Source organism: Salminus brasiliensis, chromosome 17, assembly GCF_030463535.1.
Source record: "Salminus brasiliensis chromosome 17, fSalBra1.hap2, whole genome shotgun sequence".
NCBI lineage: Eukaryota > Metazoa > Chordata > Actinopteri > Characiformes > Bryconidae > Salminus > Salminus brasiliensis.
This window is the reverse complement of record NC_132894.1, coordinates 9912499-9938737: the sequence shown is the minus strand read 5'-3', so window position 1 is coordinate 9938737 and position 26239 is coordinate 9912499. Positions and strand designations below refer to the sequence as shown.

Below are 26239 nucleotides of genomic sequence, written 5' to 3'. Positions count from 1 at the left end.
GGTGATGAGTTTTGGAAAGCAGATGTTTATGTTCAACACCACAATCACTTCTCTAAATGGACAGACTAAAGAAATGAGCACTCATTGCTCTTCATTCTGGAGTCAGTGTAAACATTACCAACATTAGCAAGTTTAGCATTTTCTAAATCACAAATATGGCCAAATCTGTCCCAGAGTTCAGCCTTGCGTTGACTCACGTTTTATTGGTCGCCTTGTTGAATTTGACACATGATGAACGGAGCTTTTCAGCTGGAGCTGAACATTTTTAATCGTGATGGAGTGAAAACTCTGGAAAGTCTGTAGCGTTAAATCATTGGTGTATTTAGGAACGTGCAGGAGACTCAGCCATTGTTTACAACAAGCCCAGATGCCATTCAACACTACTATTTACACTTCGGTATTAATGTTTGTTACACGCTTTTGATAAACAAGTCTTTTTCAAGCTTCAAATTTCTGTGCTTAATATAGAATAGCTAAAAATGTGCTTAGGATACTTTTTATATGTATACATGTACAAAACCATATATTTTAATAGCATTAATGAAAAGTTGAAGAAAAGATTTTGTCATTTATTTCAGTTTTTAGAAAAAAGAAAATTGCAATCGCCAAATTTGGAATCAGCCACCCGTACGTTAAAAATAAATCTAAAATTAGAATTGGTCAAGAAAACTGAAATCAGTCCATCTCTAGAGTATTTTACCTAACTAGGCTCTATGTGGGTGCCGTGAGCATTGCTGTTACAGTGTTGTGTATAATGTTATTACCTGATGGACTGGATGAGCTGACTGGGGGTGAGACTGATGCCACTTTGGACACAGTGCTTGCAGGAATGCCTACAAAATTTAAACAGAAAAATAATCTACCAGTTTCTTAACATTTGCGACACACACATACAAAATATGTCATTTTTTTCAGAACACCTTCATTCAAATTTAGGCAGTTCAAGCCCAGTAAATAAATCTTATGATACATGTCCAGTGAGTGTAAGTGTATAAAGGTAAGCAGTAAACTGCAAGTGGGGGATAACTAAAATCTGGAAAAGCAAGTAAATTGTAAAAAAAAAAAGCATTCCCTGATTTTACAGGAAACCAGTCACTGGTTAATAACTTACATCTGTTCAGAAGTGATGGACATAATTTAAGCTTGGAAAATTAATGCAACAATTTAGATCTACAAACTTTTGCTGATTATTTACAAACCTTTCATCTTTAGAACAGCAGTGCTGAAACCGACCATGCTACTGCACACTCTACTGCAGTATTCAGACAACACTGCATGTCTGAACTCCTATCATAATGTATAGAAAAAATCCAAATAACTAAGAAACACAGATCATTATAACTGTTATTGCGAATACAGTTTCCTACACCATCAAAAGACTCCTGGAAACTGAGGGCAAACTGAAAGGAAGAGGTCTGGCTGATCCAAATCCACAACAGCATCAGAAGATCAGTTTCTGAGAGTTAACAGCTTGTGTGATAGGCAGCTTACCAGACAACACCTTGCAGCAAAGCTTGACTCATAAATCTGAAGTATTTCTGTGAATAATGAAACAACCTTTTTCCCTTCAAAATCCCTGACTGGAAACAAACATGTTATGTGAAGAAACCATTACCTGTGGTTTTAGTTGTTGGTAGTTCTGGAGGATTAGTAATGATTAAAGGAGATGATGCAGTCTGATGTACTGCATTCGTTGGTGTAAATGAGTGTTGATGCGAGGTGGTGAGTGGAGGAGTGGTGTTTATGTCTGTGTCTGTGACTAGAAGAATCGGAATGAATGAATATACAGTTATAACAACCATACGATCTTCCTAAATATGCCTCAGCACAGAAATAAGTCACTGAATGTAAAATGGATGTTTTTCAATGGAAAAGCTCTTGTAACAACCTGCAGCATCTCTGATCAAATAACATCTCTGCTGGATTTGGACACTTCTACACATTCTAATGCATTAGGGCTGTTTACATACTGCTCTCATCTCCTAATGCCTGACTTGTGAAGTCTACAGTTAGCACAGTTAGCTAAATGCACTTTCACTGGACTTAATGGAATGTGTTCGTTCAGAGATGCACGGTGACCGGAATCGGACAGTTTTCAGCATGATCAGTCATAACCAATGACAGATCGATCAACCTCATTAAACTGATTGTGCTCGGGTCACATTTACACTTCAGAACCGCACAAGGATGCCAACAGCACAAGCACAGCTGCACACACACACGTCACTGCTGTGACCAAAACAGCTTCTTTAAGACCTTTCTCACTGTCACTGTGCCGTCACGTTCAGCTCTGAATAGTAGTATTATCAAACGTTCGTCTGCACCGTTTAACAGAGCGCTCACTGGTCTTCAATCTCTCTCAAATACCTTCATTGGAATTCAAGAACAACTTACAGGAAGACAGTTAACAAGTCTGAAAGTCCCTCCTAAATGGACCAAAGGCTAGTTCGTCTTGGCCAAAGCGCATCTGAACTTTGTGTGACCCTGCAGTCTGCTGCAATGTGCGGTTTTCTTGTACGGGGCTCAGTGGCAGAGCATATCGGCCTGATCCATCAGGAATAAGGTGATGAGTTTTGGAAAGCAGATGATTATGTTCAACACCACAATCACTTCTCTAAATGGACAGACTAAAGAAATGAGCACTCGTTGCTCTTCATTCTGGAGTCAGTGTAAAAATTACCAACATTAGCAAGTTTAGCATTTTCTAAATTACAAATATGGCCAAATCTGTCCCAGAGTTCAGCCTTGCGTTGACTCACGTTTTATTGGTCGCCTTGTTGAATTTGACACATGATGAACGGAGCTTTTCAGCTGGAGCTGAACATTTTTAATCGTGATGGAGTGAAAACTCTGGTAAGTCTGTAGCGTTAAATCATTGGTGTATTTAGGAACGTGCAGGAGACTCAGCCATTGTTTACAACAAGCCCAGATGCCATTCAACACTACTATTTACACTTCGGTATTAATGTTTGTTACACGCTTTTGATAAACAAGTCTTTTTCAAGCTTCAAATTTCTGTGCTTAATATAGAATAGCTAAAAAATGTGCTTAGGATATTTTTTATATGTATACATGTACAAAACCATATATTTTAATATTAGTGATAAAAAGTTGAAGAAAAGATTTTGTCATTTATTTCAGTTTTTAGAAAAAAGAAAATTGCAATCGCCAAATTTGGAATCAGCCACCCGTACGTTAAAAATAAATCTAAAATTAGAATTGGTCAAGAAAACTGAAATCAGTCCATCTCTAGAGTATTTTACCTAACTAGGCTCTATGTGGGTGCCGTGAGCATTGCTGTTACAGTGTTGTGTATAATGTTGTTACCTGATGGACTGGATGAGCTGACTGGGGGTGAGACTGATGTCACTTTGGACACAGTGCTTGCAGGAATGCCTACAAAATTTAAACAGAAAAATAATCTACCAGTTTCTTAACATTTGCGACACACACATACAAAATATATCATTTTTTTCAGTAAATAAATCTTATGATACATGTCCAGTGAGTGTAAGTGTATAAAGGTAAGCAGTAAACTGCAAGTGGGGGATAACTAAAATCTGGAAAAGCAAGTAAATTGTCAAAAAAAAAAGCATTCCCTGATTTTACAGGAAACCAGTCACTGGTTAATAACTTACATCTGTTCAGAAGTGATGGACGTAATTTAAGCTTGGAAAATTGATGCAACAATTTAGATCTACAAACTTTTGCTGATTATTTACAAACCTTTCATCTTTAGAACAGCAGTGCTGAAACAGACCATGCTACTGCACACTCTACTGCAGTATTCAGACAACACTGCATGTCTGAACTCCTATCATAATGTATAGAAAAGGCCAACTAACTAAGAAACACAGATCATTATAACTGTTATTGCGAATACAGTTTCCTACACCATCAAAAGACTCCTGGAAACTGAGGGCAAACTGACAGGAAGAGGTCTGGCTGATCCAAATCCACAACACCATCAGAAGATCAGTTTCTGAGAGTTAACAGCTTGTGTGATAGGCAGCTTACCAGACAACACCTTGCAGCAAAGCTTGACTCATAAATCTGAAGTATTTCTGTGAATAATGAAACAACCCTTTTCCCTTCAAAATCCCTGACTGGAAACAAACATGTTATGTGAAGAAACCATTACCTGTGGTTTTAGTTGTTGGTAGTTCTGGAGGATTAGTAATGATTAAAGGAGATGATGCAGTCTGATGTACTGCATTCGTTGGTGTAAATGAGTGTTGATGCGAGGTGGTGAGTGGAGGAGTGGTGTTTATGTCTGTGTCTGTGACTAGAAGAATCGGAATGAATGAATATACAGTTATAACAACCATACGGTCTTCCTAAATATGCCTCAGCACAGAAATAAGTCACTGAATGTAAAATGGATGTTTTTCAATGGAAAAGCTCTTGTAACAACCTGCAGCATCTCTGATCAAATAACATCTCTGTTGGATTTGGACACTTCTACACATTCTAATGCATTAGGGCTGTTTACATACTGCTCTCATCTCCTAATGCCTGACTTGTGAAGTCTACAGTTAGCACAGTTAGCTAAATGCACTATCACTGGACTTTACTGAAACAAACGTCATTGAAACTAATTAGCTCTCTAACACACTTCAGCATGTATTCATCTGTAGTGTAAATGTAATGGAATGTGTTCGTTCAGAGATGCACGGTGACCGGAATCGGACAGTTTTCAGCATGATCAGTCATAACCGATGACAGATCGATCAACCTCATTAAACTGATTGTGCTCGGGTCACATTTACACTTCAGAACCGCACAAGGATGCCAACAGCACAAGCACAGCTGCACACACACACGTCACTGCTGTGACCAAAACAGCTTCTTTAAGACCTTTCTCACTGTCATTGTGCCGTCATGTTCAGCTCTGAATAGTAGTATTATGAAACGTTCGTCTGCACCGTTTAACAGAGCGCTCACTGGTCTTCAATCTCTCTCAAATACCTTCATTGGAATTCAAGAACAACTTACAGGAAGACAGTTAACAAGTCTGAAAGTCCCTCCTTAATGGACCAAAGGCTAGTTCGTCTTGGCCAAAGCGCATCTGAACTTTGTGTGACCCTGCAGTCTGCTGCAATGTGCGGTTTTCTTGTACGGGGCTCAGTGGCAGAGCATATCGGCCTGATCCATCAGGAATAAGGTGATGAGTTTTGGAAAGCAGATGATTATGTTCAACACCACAATCACTTCTCTAAATGGACAGACTAAAGAAATGAGCACTCATTGCTCTTCATTCTGGAGTCAGTGTAAACATTACCAACATTAGCAAGTTTAGCATTTTCTAAATCACAAATATGGCCAAATCTGTCCCAGAGTTCAGCCTTGCGTTGACTCACGTTTTATTGGTCGCCTTGTTGAATTTGACACATGATGAACGGAGCTTTTCAGCTGGAGCTGAACATTTTTAATCGTGATGGAGTGAAAACTCTGGTAAGTCTGTAGCGTTAAATCATTGGTGTATTTAGGAACGTGCAGGAGACTCAGCCATTGTTTACAACAAGCCCAGATGCCATTCAACACTACTATTTACACTTCGGTATTAATGTTTGTTACACGCTTTTGATAAACAAGTCTTTTTCAAGCTTCAAATTTCTGTGCTTAATATAGAATAGCTAAAAAATGTGCTTAGGATATTTTTTATATGTATACATGTACAAAACCATATATTTTAATATTAGTGATAAAAAGTTGAAGAAAAGATTTTGTCATTTATTTCAGTTTTTAGAAAAAAGAAAATTGCAATCGCCAAATTTGGAATCAGCCACCCGTACGTTAAAAATAAATCTAAAATTAGAATTGGTCAAGAAAACTGAAATCAGTCCATCTCTAGAGTATTTTACCTAACTAGGCTCTATGTGGGTGCCGTGAGCATTGCTGTTACAGTGTTGTGTATAATGTTGTTACCTGATGGACTGGATGAGCTGACTGGGGGTGAGACTGATGTCACTTTGGACACAGTGCTTGCAGGAATGCCTACAAAATTTAAACAGAAAAATAATCTACCAGTTTCTTAACATTTGCGACACACACATACAAAATATATCATTTTTTTCAGTAAATAAATCTTATGATACATGTCCAGTGAGTGTAAGTGTATAAAGGTAAGCAGTAAACTGCAAGTGGGGGATAACTAAAATCTGGAAAAGCAAGTAAATTGTCAAAAAAAAAAGCATTCCCTGATTTTACAGGAAACCAGTCACTGGTTAATAACTTACATCTGTTCAGAAGTGATGGACGTAATTTAAGCTTGGAAAATTGATGCAACAATTTAGATCTACAAACTTTTGCTGATTATTTACAAACCTTTCATCTTTAGAACAGCAGTGCTGAAACAGACCATGCTACTGCACACTCTACTGCAGTATTCAGACAACACTGCATGTCTGAACTCCTATCATAATGTATAGAAAAGGCCAACTAACTAAGAAACACAGATCATTATAACTGTTATTGCGAATACAGTTTCCTACACCATCAAAAGACTCCTGGAAACTGAGGGCAAACTGACAGGAAGAGGTCTGGCTGATCCAAATCCACAACACCATCAGAAGATCAGTTTCTGAGAGTTAACAGCTTGTGTGATAGGCAGCTTACCAGACAACACCTTGCAGCAAAGCTTGACTCATAAATCTAAAGTATTTCTGTGAATAATGAAACAACCCTTTTCCCTTCAAAATCCCTGACTGGAAACAAACATGTTATGTGAAGAAACCATTACCTGTGGTTTTAGTTGTTGGTAGTTCTGGAGGATTAGTAATGATTAAAGGAGATGATGCAGTCTGATGTACTGCATTCGTTGGTGTAAATGAGTGTTGATGCGAGGTGGTGAGTGGAGGAGTGGTGTTTATGTCTGTGTCTGTGACTAGAAGAATCGGAATGAATGAATATACAGTTATAACAACCATACGGTCTTCCTACATATGCCTCAGCACAGAAATAAGTCACTGAATGTAAAATGGATGTTTTTCAATGGAAAAGCTCTTGTAACAACCTGCAGCATCTCTGATCAAATAACATCTCTGTTGGATTTGGACACTTCTACACATTCTAATGCATTAGGGCTGTTTACATACTGCTCTCATCTCCTAATGCCTGACTTGTGAAGTCTACAGTTAGCACAGTTAGCTAAATGCACTATCACTGGACTTTACTGAAACAAACGTCATTGAAACTAATTAGCTCTCTAACACACTTCAGCATGTATTCATCTGTAGTGTAAATGTAATGGAATGTGTTCGTTCAGAGATGCACGGTGACCGGAATCGGACAGTTTTCAGCATGATCAGTCATAACCGATGACAGATCGATCAACCTCATTAAACTGATTGTGCTCGGGTCACATTTACACTTCAGAACCGCACAAGGATGCCAACAGCACAAGCACAGCTGCACACACACACGTCACTGCTGTGACCAAAACAGCTTCTTTAAGACCTTTCTCACTGTCATTGTGCCGTCATGTTCAGCTCTGAATAGTAGTATTATGAAACGTTCGTCTGCACCGTTTAACAGAGCGCTCACTGGTCTTCAATCTCTCTCAAATACCTTCATTGGAATTCAAGAACAACTTACAGGAAGACAGTTAACAAGTCTGAAAGTCCCTCCTTAATGGACCAAAGGCTAGTTCGTCTTGGCCAAAGCGCATCTGAACTTTGTGTGACCCTGCAGTCTGCTGCAATGTGCGGTTTTCTTGTACGGGGCTCAGTGGCAGAGCATATCGGCCTGATCCATCAGGAATAAGGTGATGAGTTTTGGAAAGCAGATGATTATGTTCAACACCACAATCACTTCTCTAAATGGACAGACTAAAGAAATGAGCACTCGTTGCTCTTCATTCTGGAGTCAGTGTAAACATTACCAACATTAGCAAGTTTAGCATTTTCTAAATTACAAATATGGCCAAATTTGTCCCAGAGTTCAGCCTTGCGTTGACTCACGTTTTATTGGTCGCCTTGTTGAATTTGACACATGATGAACGGAGCTTTTCAGCTGGAGCTGAACATTTTTAATCGTGATGGAGTGAAAACTCTGGTAAGTCTGTAGCGTTAAATCATTGGTGTATTTAGGAACGTGCAGGAGACTCAGCCATTGTTTACAACAAGCCCAGATGCCGTTCAACACTACTATTTACACTTCGGTATTGATGTTTGTTACACGCTTTTGATAAACAAGTCTTTTTCACGCTTCAAATTTCTGTGCTTAATATAGAATAGCTAAAAAATGTGCTTAGGATATTTTTTATATGTATACATGTACAAAACCATATATTTTAATATTAGTGATAAAAAGTTGAAGAAAAGATTTTGTCATTTATTTCAGTTTTTAGAAAAAAGAAAATTGCAATCGCCAAATTTGGAATCAGCCACCCGTACGTTAAAAATAAATCTAAAATTAGAATTGGTCAAGAAAACTGAAATCAGTCCATCTCTAGAGTATTTTACCTAACTAGGCTCTATGTGGGTGCCGTGAGCATTGCTGTTACAGTGTTGTGTATAATGTTATTACCTGATGGACTGGATGAGCTGACTGGGGGTGAGACTGATGTCACTTTGGACACAGTGCTTGCAGGAATGCCTACAAAATTTAAACAGAAAAATAATCTACCAGTTTCTTAACATTTGCGACACACACATACAAAATATGTCATTTTTTTCAGAACACTTTCATTCAAATTTAGGCAGTTCAAGCCCAGTAAATAAATCTTATGATACATGTCCAGTGAGTGTAAGTGTATAAAGGTAAGCAGTAAACTGCAAGTGGGGGATAACTAAAATCTGGAAAAGCAAGTAAATTGTCAAAAAAAAAGCATTCCCTGATTTTACAGGAAACCAGTCACTGGTTAATAACTTACATCTGTTCAGAAGTGATGGACGTAATTTAAGCTTGGAAAATTAATGCAACAATTTAGATCTACAAACTTTTGCTGATTATTTACAAACCTTTCATATTTAGAACAGCAGTGCTGAAACAGACCATGCTACTGCACACTCTACTGCAGTATTCAGACAACACTGCATGTCTGAACTCCTATCATAATGTATAGAAAAAATCCAAATAACTAAGAAACACAGATCATTATAACTGTTATTGCGAATACAGTTTCCTACACCATCAAAAGACTCCTGGAAACTGAGGGCAAACTGACAGGAAGAGGTCTGGCTGATCCAAATCCACAACAGCATCAGAAGATCAGTTTGTGAGAGTGAACAGCTTGTGTGATAGGCAGCTTACCAGACAACACCTTGCAGCAAAGCTTGACTCATAAATCTGAAGTATTTCTGTGAATAATGAAACAACCCTTTTCCCTTCAAAATCCCTGACTGGAAACAAACATGTTATGTGAAGAAACCATTACCTGTGGTTTTAGTTGTTGGTAGTTCTGGAGGATTAGTAATGCTTAAAGGAGATGATGCAGTCTGATGTACTGCATTCGTTGGTGTAAATGAGTGTTGATGCGAGGTGGTGAGTGGAGGAGTGGTGTTTATGTCTGTGTCTGTGACTAGAAGAATCGGAATGAATGAATATACAGTTATAACAACCATACAATCTTCCTACATATGCCTCAGCACAGAAATAAGTCACTGAATGTAAAATGGATGTTTTTCAATGGAAAAGCTCTTGTAACAACCTGCAGCATCTCTGATCAAATAACATCTCTGCTGGATTTGGACACTTTTACACATTCTAATGCATTAGGGCTGTTTACATACTGCTCTTATCTCCTAATGCCTGACTTATGAAGTCTACAGTTAGCACAGTTAGCTAAATGCACTATCACTGGACTTTACTGAAACAAACATTATTGAAACTAATTAGCTCTCTAACACACTTCAGCATGTATTCATCTGTAGTGTAAATGTAATGGAATGTGTTCGTTCAGAGATGCACGGTGACCGGAATCGGACAGTTTTCAGCATGATCAGTCATAACCGATGACAGATCGATCAACCTCATTAAACTGATTGTGCTCGGGTCACATTTACACTTCAGAATCACACAAGGATGCCAACAGCACAAGCACAGCTGCACACACACACGTCACTGCTGTGACCAAAACAGCTTCTTTAAGACTTTTCTCACTGTCACTGTGCCGTCACGTTCAGCTCTGAATAGTAGTATTATCAAACGTTCGTCTGCACCGTTTAACAGAGCGCTCACTGGTCTTCAATCTCTCTCAAATACCTTCATTGGAATTCAAGAACAACTTACAGGAAGACAGTTAACAAGTCTGAAAGTCCCTCCTAAATGGACCAAAGGCTAGTTCGTCTTGGCCAAAGCGCATCTGAACTTTGTGTGACCCTGCAGTCTGCTGCAATGTGCGGTTTTCTTGTACGGGGCTCAGTGGCAGAGCATATCGGCCTGATCCATCAGGAATAAGGTGATGAGTTTTGGAAAGCAGATGATTATGTTCAACACCACAATCACTTCTCTAAATGGACAGACTAAAGAAATGAGCACTCATTGCTCTTCATTCTGGAGTCAGTGTAAACATTACCAACATTAGCAAGTTTAGCATTTTCTAAATTACAAATATGGCCAAATCTGTCCCAGAGTTCAGCCTTGCGTTGACTCGCGTTTTATTGGTCGCCTTGTTGAATTTGACACATGATGAACGGAGCTTTTCAGCTGGAGCTGAACATTTTTAATCGTGATGGAGTGAAAACTCTGGAAAGTCTGTAGCGGTAAATCATTGGTGTATTTAGGAACGTGCAGGAGACTCAGCCATTGTTTACAACAAGACTTGATGCCATTCAACACTACTATTTACACTTCAGTATTGATGTTTGTTACACGCTTTAGATAAAATATATAGGAAGCCTTTTACAAGTTTCAAATGCCTGTGATTAATCTAGAACAGCTAAAAAAAAGTTTACTTTTGATGATACTTTAAATGATACTTGTGTACATGTATATGTGTACATGTACAAAACTATATATTTTAATGGTATTGATAAAAAGTTGAAGAAAGATGTCCTTTCTTTCAGTTTAGATCTAGATAATTAATATTATCTGACTCAAATCCACAACAGCATCAGAAGACCACTTTCTGAGAGTGAACAGCTTGTGTGATAGGCAGCTTACCAGACAACACCTTGCAGCAAAGCTTGACTCATAAATCTGAAGTATTTCTGTGAATAATGAATCAACCCTTTTCCCTTCAAAATCCCTGACTGGAAACAAACATGTTATGTGAAGAAACCATTACCTGTGGTTTTAGTTGTTGGTAGTTCTGGAGGATTAGTAATGATTAAAGGAGATGATGCAGTCTGATGTACTGCATTCGTTGGTGTAAATGAGTGTTGATGCGAGGTGGTGAGTGGAGGAGTGGTGTTTATGTCTGTGTCTGTGACTAGAAGAATCAGAATGAATGAATATACAGTTATAACAACCATTCAATCCTCCTGAATATGCCTCAGCACAGAAATAAGTCATAACACTTCATAACATAACAGGTGTAGAAAGTTAAAAACATTGTAATGGAGTATAACACACTATAAGGCAGAACAGTGTTTTCACACCAGATCCATTTGGACATCCGAGTGAACATGTGTTGGGTATGATCACTTTTGCCACAAACAGCTACGACACAACTGGACGTTGACTGTACTTAAGCATTTAAATAATAAGGTTAAGGTCATCCAAACAAAAGAAAATGAACAAAATAAACAGACATGGTCTAGAAATATTGTTCTCATCCTGTAATAAATGAGTTGTGGAAAGCTACATATAGCGCAGTAAGGTAAAAAAGCTGATTTAAAACAACAGCAGTCCGTCTCATTTAGGAATACTGCTTATTTTCAGGAAAAGCACTCTGTAATAGTTCACTACAAGGAGTAGACAAGCTGTATGTGTGTCAGCAATGGGTCTAACTTAAAGTACCTGAATGCATTCATTACAATCCAACCACATAGTTGACAACTACCTGGTTTAGGAATTTAGCTAGCATTAGCAATGGCTTTAAGATAGCTTTGCTAATTTAAGCATTTAGCAACAAGAGCAACTAATTGCTGCATGAAGAAATGAACTCTGTGACATTGCTGTTGTGAATAATGTTGTTACCTGATGCACTGGCTGAAGTGTGTGTGGGTGAGGCTACTCCTGTGGTCACAGTGGATGAGGGTGAGCCTGTTAGAGATTCCAAAAGAAAATAAAATCTATTTTTTTTTTCATTTGCCATATATACATATTTACACACACACTACTGGGCAACATTTTACACCCCATTTTGTCCAGTTTTAACCTGTAATGGTAAAAAGACCAGTGACCTTAAATGGTACAAAGGAAAGCAGTAAACTGATGGGGGGGTAGTGGGTGGTAACTAAAAGTATAAAAGTGTAAGTATAAAAATGGTAGTTAACCAGTCATCGGTTAACAACTTAAAGCTGATCTTTAGCCATGAAGTAAATTTAGCTTTAAAAATTGATGCAAGCAATTCAGATCTACCAGATTACACTTACAATTACAATTGGAACTATGACATATCATTGTATCCCTGCAAATGAAACGGACAAACTAAATATAAATATTTATAGTTAATTATTTATTTGTAAATATTTATAAGACAATAAGGTAATTCTCAAGTGACAGGTATTGGAGAGTCAATAACTTGTGTAATAAGTGGTTCACATGAAAACACCTAGTCGCAAAGCTTAATAATTGTTCAAGTCTCAGTTTCAAAAGGTTCAGAAAGAAATACCATTTATCCTCAATCGACAAAGAAATGAACTATGTGGCACTGAACTCCCTGATGCATTGGATGAAGTGAGGGAGAGGCTATTGTCACTCTGTGGATGTTAAAAACTATAATGGGAAGACAAATCTACCAGTTTCTTGACATTTGCCACACAGATCGCCCTACACACATATATACAGTGGGGAAAAAAGTATTTAGTCACCAATTGTGCAAATTCTCCCACTTAAAAAAATGAGAGAGGCCTGTAATTGACATCATAGGTAGACCTCAACTATGAGAAAAATTCTGAAAATCACATTGTCTGATTTTTAAAGAATTTATTTGCAAATAATGGAGGAAAATAAGTATTTGGTCACCTACAAACAAGCAAGATTTCTGGCTGTCACTCATTACCTGTATTAATGGCTCCTGTTTGAACTCGTTAACAGTATAAAAGACACCTGCCCACAACCTCAAACAGTCACACTCCTGTAGACCTGCACCAGGCTGGGAAGACTGAATCTGCAATAGGCAAGCAGCTTGGTGTGAAGAAACTACTGTGGGAGCAATAATCAGAAAATGGGAGACCTACAAGACCACTGCTAATCTCCCTCGATCAGGGGCTCCACGCAAGATCTCAGCCCGTGGGGTCAAAATGATCACAAGAACGGTAAGCAAAAATCCCAGAACCACACGGGGGGACCTAGTGAATGACCTGCAGAAAGCTGGGACCAACGTTACAAGGGCTACCGTCAGTAACACACTACGCCGCCAGGGACTCAGATCTTGCAGTGCCAGACGTGGTCCCCTGCTTAAGCCAGTAAATATCCGGGCACGTTTGAAGTTTGCTAGAGAGCATTTGGATGTTCCGGAAGAGTATTGGGAGAATGTCTTATGGTCAGATGAAACCAAAGTAGAACTGTTTGGTACAAACACAACTCGTTGTGTTTGGAGGAGAGTGAATGCTGAGTTGCATCCAAAGAACACCATACCGACTGTGAAGCATGGGGGTGGCAACATCATGCTTTGGGGCCAAAGGGTGCAAAGGGACTAGGACCACTGGTCCATGTACATGAAAGTATGAATGGGGCATTGAAGATGAAACGTGGCTGGGTCTTTCAGCATGACAGTGATCCCAAGCACACTGCCAGGGCAACAAAGGAGTGGCTTCGTAAAAAGCATTTCAAGGTTCTGGAGTGGCCTAGCCAGTCTCCAGATCTCAACCCTATAGAAAACCTTTGGAGAGAGTTGAAATTCTGTGTTGCCCGCCGACAGCCCCAAAACATCACTGCTCTAGAGGAGATCTGAATGGAGGAATGGGCTAAAATACCAGCAACAGTGTGTGCCAACCTTGTGAAGACTTACAGAAAATGTTTGACCTCTTTCATTGCCTCTTCTATCTGTCTGTCTGTTTGTCTATCTATCTATCTATCTATCTATCTATCCATCTGTAATTAAAAATGCAACAGGTAGATAGATAATGAGTTATATGCAGCTGCTTAGATTAGACCATGGCTACTGATTGTTGATACATGGCAAGAGTCATTGTTTGGTGAGTATTTACAAAAGCCTATTCTTAACAATTATTGTGAACAAGCCAAAGCCCTGGCAAGGTAATTAAAGGCCTATGAAGGGCTATCTTGGGGTGCCCAAACTGTTGCATGGTGCTCATTTCCTTTTTATCACTCTACAAATGCATAAAACAAATAATGTTGAAAATGTTGAAAATAATGTTTTATGTTTAACTTCATGCCATTTGGAGATATCTTCTACTCAGTTAACTATTTAAGCCTTGGATTCAGTGTCCAATCATTATTTCATAATGACATGCTTTATAAGTTATTTCAGCATCTGATTGTTTTTGATGCACTATGGAGGAATAGTTTATAGTTTGCTTTCCTGAAGTTGGTCCTTGATTGGGTGTTGAAGTAATGAAATGGATGTGTGTTGAAGCATGGAAGACTATATTTTGCACTGCAACCAGGTTAGTATGCTAACTTAAAATATAATTTCTGTGTCCTTCCAATTACTTTTTCTTCTGAAATATTAACCTGAATATTAATTCAACATGTTCCACATCAAAATACTTGAGGACACCTGTGGTTGTTTGTTAAGAAATGTTAAGAATTTAAAAAAAAGACATACCAGCAGCACTGATCTGATCCACTTGAACCAGCTCAACACACAAAACAATTGGCTTCTTTATTACTGTTTGTTTTTTCTGATACACATTTTTGTTTGTATTGTGTCTGTCTGTCCTTTATTTTTTTTATATATATTTTTTGCTGATCGAGGCTTCTACATCTAGAATGTCTCATTGGTTCTGATTTTTTTGGGTACATTTTTACAGGTGGTGGATCTGTTGTCCTTTTCGATGGAATTGTGTGTATCACTGGTGAAATTTAAAGGTTGGTCTTCAAGGCAAAAAGAAAATAATCCACAAAACAAACCATAATATGTATCAAAAAACTGAAAGCATAATACAACTACCAAGCATCTATATATATATATATATATATATATATATATATATATATATATATATATATACATACGTATATATATTACATTTGCAATATATGTCTCACTTTGATTCTTAACATGATAAATGTTTAAAAAAATGTTACTGTATGTTCAGGTAAGGTTCTAGACAAACAAACAGTGTTTTCTAATGTGCTAAGAAGTGGCTGCATTAGGAACCATGTTAGTAGTTAAGCATGTTTAATAAAATTGTAGTAGCTTATTTCAGTGGGTGAATCGGGGCCTGTTAGCCTAACATACATGCATCCCAGAATCCAATGCCAAATGTCTAATCAGATGTTCACTTTTCTAGCTATGTTACCCAAGAGATCGACAACGCAAATCATAAGTCAAAAGGACACTATATATATATTAATGCACTTCCTGATGTTTCTTGCCACTCACTGTTTATTTACAATCATGAAAAAGTGTTACTGTAAGCTCAAACCTAAGCATGTGCAGCAGAATCTCAGAATCAAATGCTATCTGATCAGATCTTTCCTTTTCTAGCTATTGTGACCCAAGAGAGTAACAAAGCTGTAAAACGAACATGAGAATGTAACTTACTAAATCTTCACCTATAGAAAGAAAATGAGTTTAAGTTCATATCTGAACCCATTTACAAAGACTCACTTATTTATGAACTGACAAACACAAATGCTGTCCTTAAAGAAGATCCTTTAAAATGTTCTGAAAAGAGATCCAAAAAAGGTCTACACAAACAATCTATTCTAATAAGCACTCTAATGTAATACAGATTACATAAACAAACTGTGATATTATTCCTGACTGGAGTGGTGGCATTAAGAACCATCTAAAGTATGTTTGCCTTTGTACATTTGTACTTGCTGGAAAAAATACAGAATTACTCTACATAGTATAAACATTTGATAATGTGATAATATTGTGAATGCTTGAACCATCGTCTGTGACAGAACTGTAAGGTTTTACCACATGCAACTAGCATTTTAGATTCCAATGCTATCTATCTGATTAGATTTTTTTTTTTAGATATAGAGTATCTATATATATATCATTCTTGGGTCTTTTTTTAGACCCAAGAATGCAACAAAGCTGTGAAATGAACATAAGAAAGTAACTTACTTCCTGATGAATTTCCACCTATAGAAAGAGAAATATCACGTCAGTGATATTATTAGTTCATATCACGTCAAACTTTTTTTTACATTGACTCCTATTTAAATTAAAGAACAGTTTTGCCCTCTCCTGCAAAGTCATCATCTTGAAAATATAATTTTTTTACTGAACAGCAATGACATCTGAACCTGTTTACAAAGACTCAATTATTAGTGAAGTGACAAACACTGATCTTGCAAAAGTCCTTTTAACAATGTTCCAAAAAAATCCAAAAAGGGTTCTAGACAAAATATATAACTCTCTAACTTTATATAACATAACATAAACAACCATATGCTAGAATGTCTACCTTTACACAACGTTTCAAAAATGTATATACTGTATCGTATAAACAACTTTGGATGTAATGTCATTGTAACTGTTTACAACTGAATGAGCGCATTGTGGTGGGGTTTTGGTTGAAGGTGGGAGTCTAGAGAGATTGAGTGTGAGTGTGTGAGGTATGATGTGTGGAGCCAGAGTTACCTGTTTGAGCAAGTAAGGTGACTGAAGTGTTGGGGTTTTGCGTGGTTGAAGTGAGTGAAGCGTTATCTGTGACAGAACCGTAAGCTTTTAGTATGAAAAACATGCTTTCCTATCTATATGATCAGATCTTTCCTTTTCTAGCTACTGTTACCCAAGACAGCAACAAAGCTATAAAAAGGAACAAAGGCACTCACTTACCTGCTGATGACTCTATACCTATGAAAAGAGAATGTGTTTCTTTTAGTTCATATTTATAAAGACAGTGATTTTTTTAACAAACACACATCTTGACAAGCACAAATATATGACGTTATTAACATGTTACATGACCATGACATGATTAATTCTCATCCTAAATGTGCTAATATGCTGAGCATTTCGCAGAAAATGGAAGGGCGTTATTAACAACTTATGTGTGGCACAGTCTGGCTGTCATAGCAACACAGAGCGCACATAAAAACTATTTCAGTTTTTTAACCACAACTTCCTGTGTGCTGACTAAAACCTACCCCCATCCCCAGTCAAATGCACTTTGGTTTCTTTTCTTTTGTTCTGCCTCATGCAAAGTTAATTTATGTGTTCCCAGAAACTTTTAAATGCAAACTAGCCTGCAAACAGTGGTGTAGAGCAGCTTTCACAGATTTTATGTTTCTGTACTGTGTGACATTATTTTAAAAGGTCAACTTTAGAAATAAATCAACTAGACCTGATACACAATTCACTAGAATATAATACCAAATATTACTGCCACAGAAAAACACAATGTTTAAAAAAACATGTTTTCAAGTATACAATTAATAAAAACAGCAAGTGGCCCACTGTGTCTAACAATGTCCATGCAGACTGAGAAAATTGCTTCAGTATATCACCCTACTCTACAGGTTTGAAGAGACAAAACTAGACTTTCAGTCTTTCTCTTTTTTACGGATGTGGTTTTACTCAACTTCTCAGCTCAAACTGCACACATTCTGCCAACACATTTTTAGAAGGTGCACCCACTGAATGGAACACAATAACCTGTGAGTAATCACTAGCACCTTCCAAATGGTTTAACTTCCTTTGGCCATTAGGTGTATTTACTTGTAATGGTATGATACCCAACTAAACAGCTGTCTGATTTTGAAACATCTGTAAAAGTTCAGTCATAAGTAACTTTAAAATAGAGCTGATTTCCAGCCACTGACTTTACAGAAATCTGCAACTGCAACAACAAATGTAGCCCAAATAGTTAGATAGAAAACATAAAGTGAAAGTACTGTCTTTCAAAGATGACAGTAAGGATGGGTTGCAGCCAAGGTTAAAATGAATATCGCTAATAAGGCTAATGACTTTCAAAAACTAATTTATAATGTCCAAAAATTAAATCCAAATAATGAAAATGTATTGTTTTCAATACTGCTACATATGCTTTAATATGCTTAATGCTTAAACATTTGGACACCAATGATATGCACAATACAGCCCTGAAATAGGGATTAGGGATCAGAGGTGCAGGTCAGTAATTTCAGATGATGTCATTTCAATACTTTATTTAAATAAGATAAATGTGATGGTAACTGTGATATAAATAAAGCAAAAAAGATAAGTTACTTAAATTGCATATTTGTTTGTGTTCAATCCAGTAAACATCTGGACCCAGACCCACTTTAAGGCTAAGCCTTGACTTAACATCTTCCTAAGGTGTTTCTCTATTACCACCACAATTAGTCCATGACTAGCCTGAATGAGTGTCCACGAAACTGGCCCTTTGTGTTTAGAAACTGATGTTGTGTTTAGAAACTGATGAAACTGAAGTGATTTTAAGTGACATTCTTATGTCATCTTAATTAAACTGTAACAACTAACTCTTTAAAATTAGCATACTTTAATCTGAACCACTCACTAGGCTAAATAATGAGTATTTTCAATGTTATATCAGAAACTGAAAGCTTAAAATTAGTTTATAAAATATTTTAAGCCCTGATTAAAATAATCAAAGATAACTTTGAACTTTTGCTTTAAGGGCTACAAGTGTTACAATGTATTATTCCAAGTTGGTTCTTTAACAGAAATACCTAAAATATGTATTTTTGACAATGGAAATTATGGATAAAAATAAATTAATAATTTATCATGATCATTTTGACTTTTATCATTTTGGTTATTTGTTAATAAACATGTTTGTGTTCCTAACTGATCAGAGAGAAGCAGCTAGATGAATTAACTACTATGTATTTCTATGCTTTCTATTCCACTTTTGTAATAAAAGGAAAACCGCTAATGAACTGGGTTCGATTATGTCCAGTAGGCATAAGGGAGGGAGCAACCAGTCATGAATTAAGGCCAAAAGGTCCAAAATGGTAATACATTAATAAAGGCCATGGAAGTAAAAAAAATATCTTTTATGCACATATGCTGTGCAATCTCTAGCTATTCTATACTGTATCTCAACATCACAATATATAGTCTTTCCGCCCTGCTTATTCTACCCTAAGTAAATATATAAGGATCAAAAAGCAGTTTTCTCTACCACTATTTTAACTAGTACTCTTACACTTGTGAGGAAGAGACACCAGCTCAAACTGGAACAAGGAAGTGGTCAATGGCCGGTGTGGAGAGGCCACATTTCAGAATGCAACTGCATTGTGAAAAAGACACAAAATTCTTAAGAAGCCATATAACCCTGATAATTAGCATGTCTGCCTCCGCATCACATGTCCTAGATACTGGACTAAAAATAGGACATCCATCCAGTATAAGTAAAAAAATTAAGTATAAAAATTTGAAAGATTTTAAAGTGACAAATGGGGGTTTAATAGGCATTTGTCAGTGTGGCAGTTAAGAGGTTAATATGGCAAAAAAAAAAAAAACTATTTAAGAGTACCAGATAGCTAAGCCATTCATGCAGCCATTACACATCAGTCAACAGCACAGGCACAGGAGACACACCCAAAACCTTCTGGGTTACGATATTTTCAAAGGTCCCAACAAACATCAAGCAAATCATACCCCTGGAAATCTAGATGTGCACACCCATTGTCTCTGAGGGTCTTTACTACAGGTAGATCACAAAGCAAGGAATACTTGACAGGAAAGATTTTAGAAGGCCGAATCCACATCACGTCACCGATTCTATAGTCTCATTTTCCAAAGCACACAATCATGAAAAGTACAAGCTACAGCTTTAGGTGAACTGTTTTCCTTCAAAACTGTTGCACATTTAACACTTTTACATTGTAATACCAGTTAAGCTATCAACGATAATCTCAGAATTCATAAAAAACAATTAATTACCATTTATCACTTGCTAGGCCACAGGCACAGTTTCTTTCCAAGCAGTGTCACGCTTTGACAGTCATTGTCTTGTTTAAACAAATCATTTCTAAGATTTGGGTTAATTCAATATGATCATGTGGTACAACTGTACCATTTAATTCTAGAGCATCCCGTCACAGTTTAGTCTGATGAAATCTTGGATTCATTCAAAGATGCCGGTAAAAACATTTTGTACTTACATACTGCTAATCCTGTCAGGACCAAGAGTAAGAACCTTAGTCCAGGAAACGTCGCCATAACCGGGGTACAAGTGTCTCCTCTAAGACACCATAAGTCCTATTAGAAAGATAATGAGTTTAACAGTATTTAGATGATATTTAATTATGACCTGGAATTTTTGTAGATTTTCATTTGAGCTCATCCAACTTACGTTTTCTCGATTATCCAAACGGTACAGTGGGTACTGTTTTCTAGTCGTTTTATCCCTCCAGTGTCCTCAAGCTTGCTTTAAGATCGAAAGCCCAAGCAACGACAAGAGCGCTCACACCTTCAGCAAAGCGCTGAGGGCCTCTTAACAGGAAGTTGTATTTTCAGCTACGCCACAATCTCTCGCCTTGCACTTCTGTGTCATCCTTTCAAACAAAGTAACAATGCAGCAAGCAGTTCAAGATAATTTCTTTAAGAAATGGCCTTACATCTACTGGTTGTCAGGAGTGCCACTGCCCTTGTACAGTACAACTGTGCAAATATGTATTTGATTTTAACTGCAGAGTTACCAAACCAAATTGTACCTAAATGTCAGTATGAAACTACTGTGTGTAAAACGAAGTTCAACGTAAATGTCCATGTCTTCTTACTTTCTGTGATCTTAAATCAGAAGACATTGTGTATATAGATCAATGCATTTGATGCTGAAATGAGATGAGCATTTTTGCTGGTTACAGGTTACTGCACAAACTACTTAATTAAGACATTACCACAAGATTCCATGATGCCTTCACTTATATTCATTACACACTGGTGAACAATATGCAAACACTACTCAACATCATTGTACATCACTGTACTTTATCAGGAAGACCTGTAAATGTAGCCAATCATGTGGCAGCACTGCAACACATACCATCATGTAGAAAGGGGCCTACAGCTTCATGTAATTTTCACATCAACCATCAGAATGAGGACAAATGTGATCTTAGTTATTTTGAGAGAAGCATGATTGACTGTGCTAGACAGGCTGATTTGAGTATTTTGAGTAGTATTATGGTATGTGGAATGTTTTCATGGTAAACTTTGGTTAATCGTTAACACCAATCAATCCTTGCTTGAACACCACATACCACAACCTACTGGAGTATTGTGTCATGGCCACAATGTATCCATCTTCTAATCTTTTAATGTCTACTCGATAATGCACCATGTCACATCTCAAAAAGTCATGCAAACATGACATGCAATGAACATGACACTGAGTTCAGTGTTCTTCAGTGGCCTTTCCAGTCATGGATCTGAATTGAATGATGGGATGTGGTAGAACAGGAGATTAACAGCATGCATATGGTCATAAAAATCTAATCTACAGGAAGCGAGTGATGCCATCACGTCAACATGGACCATAATCTCAGAGTAACAAATCCATGCCACACAGAACTGAGGCCGTTCTGGGAGCAAAAAGAGAAACTACTCAGAGTACTTGGTAAAAAAAAAAAAAATTAAGCAACTTGTAAAATGTTTAACTTATACTTAACCTACACTTAAACTAACACATTCCAAAAAAAAGCAAAAGAATGAGTAGAGTGTAGCGTGAGGAAGGGGCATGGGCACACTCTATACATATCAATGAACATTAAAATTGAACCTAAACAACTAAACGGAACCTGTAAAATAAACACTGCTGTAACTTCAAATGTGTTATAATCAATACAACAGCATTTCTCCCAAGCAAGTGAAATTGAATAAGTTTGCAATCTAGGTGTAATAAAATAAAGACTTTGAACACTTTAGGTACTTCACAAAAGACTTTTGAACATATCTTACATTTTAGGCCGCTTTGAGCGTAGGGTGTGCTGCAAGTTACCACTTCCTTGCCCATTCTTTTTTTTCACCTCTCTTTTTGGTTTCCCGCCCGTTTGAGGAAGTAGCAGAGAGGCGTATTCATATAAGAACTCACAACAACAGCTTCTTGACTTTATAGTCAGAAGTCAGAACGAAACCCTATAGAATTTTCATATGCTGCATCAAAGTAAACATGGCAAAAAATGTTTGGTGTTTTTTAACATAAAAATGTATCAAGAAACCTGACTATACTATGCTATGTAAATACACTATATGGACAAAAGTACTGCAACATCTTCAAACGTTAGTAAGGTCAGGATGTTGAATGATCACCACCCCACCTCATCCCCAACTAACTCCCCAAAAGTATTAGATTGAGCGCCATCATTCTACAGAACACTGTTCCACTGCTTTATGTCCCTCAAGCCTGCACCTTGGTGCCAAGGCATGGTGCCAAGAGGTTCATGTTTATCTGCTCCTGTCCTATTCTATTAGCAGTACTTCTCTACAGAGAATAGACAAGCCGTGTGTGTATGTGTGTGTATATGTGTGCATTTGCACATCTGTGTCAGCAATAAGTGCAATACGAAATAGCTGAATGCATTCATTAGAAGGGACATCCACAAACAGTTGGACATAGAGTGTATTTTTGTATGTAATAAATTTCGCTTTTTATGTCTTTGTTTTTTTCACATTGATCAGAAATGGCTCCAAGAGTCATTCCTGACTTGTGTAATTCTACAGTCATCCTTTCCAGATCTGCACTGAGCACCTTGGACTTCCATGGGACTCCTATTGTCCCATTGTACAAACTCTTTTTATGTGAGCACAGAAAAGCCTTGGTCTTGGCTTGTTAAAAGACCTTTTAGAAGTTTCAGTACAACTGACTTAATAATCTAAGAGGGGGTGTGTATATATTTTTTGATGCTGTATGTATATTTTTATCTTGTGTTGATTAAATTTGTTTTATTTTTTGTTGATTTAAAATTGTTTTGTGCACTAATTATGCCGCAGAGGAAAAACTGTTCAAAATGTAAAAAAGCCCAATATTGCCATGACATTTCTCTATGATTAGTGTATGCAAAGTTCAAACTACAAGTATAAGCCTATGTTAAGATATTATCGCAATACTGAATTTGATTAACATAACCCAGCCCCAACTTATATAACTATAAGTATTAAAAATACTATTGATTCACATGTTGAATATCTGAAACTCATTTTTACCATAAAAAATTGCCAAATCTTCTCTGTCATTGCCAAACAGCTTATTTTGCTGTTGCTATTGACACTTGTTTTGAACTTCTGGTACCCCCAGATACTGCCAATCAGGTGCCATAGGCCCTGCTACAGTAGTCATTAGGTTTCTGCTCCAAGAATCGGCATGCCTTGTTTGACTGAACTGGATAGGGCACATACGATAGGGCAACTTCATGCTGGTGTTCCGCAAAACCAAGTTGCTGCATTATTTGGTACCATATAATATATAATTTAATGGAGATGGTACTATAAACCTTAGTACCATCTCCAAATTGAAGGTCAAGTTTCATATAATCATGAATGTCAGAGATATTGCCGATGGCTCTCTGCACAGCCAATCTCCGGTCTCATCGGGCTGCCAGAAGGCCTGCCATGACTGCCCTCCACTGTCAGACCTGTTTGCGCTGGTGACGGCAACATGTGCACTGAGACCCGAACTTGTGGAGGAGTCTAGATTCTGACTACAGAAGTTGTATCGTAGGGTCAAAGTGTGGAGAAGACGCAAAGAACGCTATGCTGTTGCTGCACCGATAGAGTAACATTTTTGGTGTGTGTGCAGTGTGGCAGTGTGATGGTATGGGGTGGTATTTTCCTCACTGGAAAAACGAGACTCATCATCATTGGAGGCTATCTCAATGCAGAGAGATATCGAGATTAAATTTTGCAACCAGCGGCAATCTCCACTGTCTGGGACCGAACTCTATCCTCCGAGATGACAATGCTTACCCCCACAGAGTTTTATCAGATACTACCTCCAAAATTTCAAATTGCAGAGGATGGAATGGCCTGCCAGCAGTCCTGACCTCAACCCTATTGAACACCTGTGGGATCAGCTTGGCCGTACTGTTCATGCCAACACAACTACGTTGGCAATGGGATGCCATCCTACAGCAGTGTGTGACCAGGCTGGTGACCAGCATGAGGAGGAGGTGCCAGGCTGTTGAGGCTGTGTATGGTTCTACCACACGCTACTGAGGCTCCTGTTTGTAAAATGAATAAATTGTTAAATTGCCAATATGTCTTGTTTCTACTTTAATCATCCAGTCCACCAAACACCAAACGTAACAAACAAATGTTTCATAACAAATGTAGCACCATTTGAAAGGGAAATGAACAGGCTTTCCAACGGTAAAAGATGTATTGTCTGTAAAATTAAGAAGAATTGTTACAAAAAAGAAATAATCTACCAAAAACAAATTTCCTTACTTTTTGTGCTAAGTTTATATGACCATGGTGGAAATGTTTACACTGCCGCACAACTCAGAAACACCTGACATTATTAAGATGTCTGTACTGTGGTCCTCACAGTTGTTCTTACAATGCATTCTGTTATGTAAACTTATTATCTAACGTTCCATGAACTTAAAAGTCAGTCAGATGAACTTTGCTACCCAATATATTTTTTAGAACACATAAATGTTTTCCAGAGTAGAACAATAGTCAAATAGTCAACTTACTTCAGTAGTAGTAGATTAGATTAGTAATCAATTAAATACATATTTGTAATGAATATTTCGGTTTTGATTAACTTAACAGCTCAACTCTGCTTTACACCACTACTGCGTAATAGAGTATCTCAAACAGGCCTGTGAGACTGTAAGTGTGGGAGAATCTGCAAAACCTCAAATAACATCAGATAGAAGGAAATAGCTTGCTGTCTCAATCTTGAGGGTAAGTGACTACTTCCGCCTTTACTTCTCTCATCCATAAATATGTCCACGCACACACGCACACATTTTTTACAAACTGTTTGAACAGTCAGCCAAGTCAAATGATAAACAAAATGCTGTATAAGTTATGTTAATAAATCAGCCAGCCCACAAGTACAGGAGTAATAGTGACTACCAGTCAAAAAGCAAACGTTTACCTCAGAAGAAATTATTTTTAAAATAATGATTCGACAGTGGGTAGCATTTTGGTGTTATAGTCCCTAAGTTTTTTTGCTACTCAAATTGACTTCCCTTTAATGCATTTTACTGGCTTTCTACATGGCATGAATGATACAGCAAAAATACACAATCACAATACTTAAGGATGTTTTGAAGGTCAAACATTGTGAGTAGAAAGATTACACACATTTTACACAGTGTCATTGTCTTTGACATATTGTAAAACTTGGTACTGTATACCAAAAGATGCAATACTGATGCATGCAAATTGTATTTAGTGCAACCTTGTTTTCCTTTTTGATCATTTATAATTTTGATCATTTTGATCATACACGTCACTAGCCTATCTGATCGGGATTGGTTGCAGGTATGTAGTAATGTGTTACAAGGGGAAACAATGTATGCTGTATGTAATGCAATGAAGCTGACTCTAGAGGTTGGCCTGACCAATAGAACACATCGTCATGATGATGAACGTAATCATCAAACAGCATGCACACTGTAACTGAGTTCATGATGACATAACAGACTGGAAATTATTAGGTCACGTCAGGAGCATTACATCAGGCTCAGGTTTAGTGTGTTCATAAACTTTTGCCTAATTCTTCATTGATTCATTTTAAGACCTAGTATTCAGTATATACAATCAATTTGATAAATAATAACTTATATGCAAGATATGCGGTTATGAGAGGACTTCCAAAGAATGGAAGTGCAGAACACACTAGGGGGTTAATAACTGATAGTAAAAATGTTAGTGAAATAGTAATATACACATTAGACTCTTTTCCACTGCGGGGCAGAACGGTTCAGAGCACGGAAAGTAAATGGCTTTTCCACAAGGACACAGTTCAGCATGGATCACTTACAAACCGGGATGAGCCTGGTTAGCTAACCGTCCTTGGGTCCACAGAATTGTTTAATGAATGGGATTAATGAT

The 26239-nt window shown here is 37.5% G+C and overlaps 1 protein-coding gene across 10 annotated transcripts in view; it reads right to left on the bottom strand.

The window, feature by feature from the left end:
- ptprc (protein tyrosine phosphatase receptor type C) overlaps window positions 1-20646 on the bottom strand; it is a 38569-nt gene extending 17923 nt beyond the window's left edge. For 4 of the 10 annotated variants that reach the window (XM_072660499.1, XM_072660503.1, XM_072660507.1 and 1 more), the window contains exons 1-13: window positions 20526-20646; window positions 20335-20431; window positions 17039-17056; window positions 16841-16906; window positions 16322-16339; window positions 12085-12150; window positions 8530-8598; window positions 6743-6886; window positions 5929-5997; window positions 4142-4285; window positions 3328-3396; window positions 1616-1759; window positions 765-833 (exon numbers count right to left, since the gene is read on the bottom strand). In XM_072660499.1, coding sequence (XP_072516600.1) covers window positions 765-833; window positions 1616-1759; window positions 3328-3396; window positions 4142-4285; window positions 5929-5997; window positions 6743-6886; window positions 8530-8598; window positions 12085-12150; window positions 16322-16339; window positions 16841-16906; window positions 17039-17056; window positions 20335-20392 — 934 coding nt within the window. In that variant the 5' untranslated portion in view covers window positions 20393-20431; window positions 20526-20646. Of the gene's footprint in view, window positions 1-764; window positions 834-1615; window positions 1760-3327; window positions 3397-4141; window positions 4286-5928; window positions 5998-6742; window positions 6887-8529; window positions 8599-9379; window positions 10909-12084; window positions 12151-16321; window positions 16340-16840; window positions 16907-17038; window positions 17057-20334; window positions 20432-20525 lie in introns of those variants that run through there. The other 6 variants (XM_072660506.1, XM_072660505.1, XM_072660501.1 and 3 more) reach the window with 6 other exon arrangements.
- Window positions 20647-26239: the final 5593 nt, after the last annotated feature.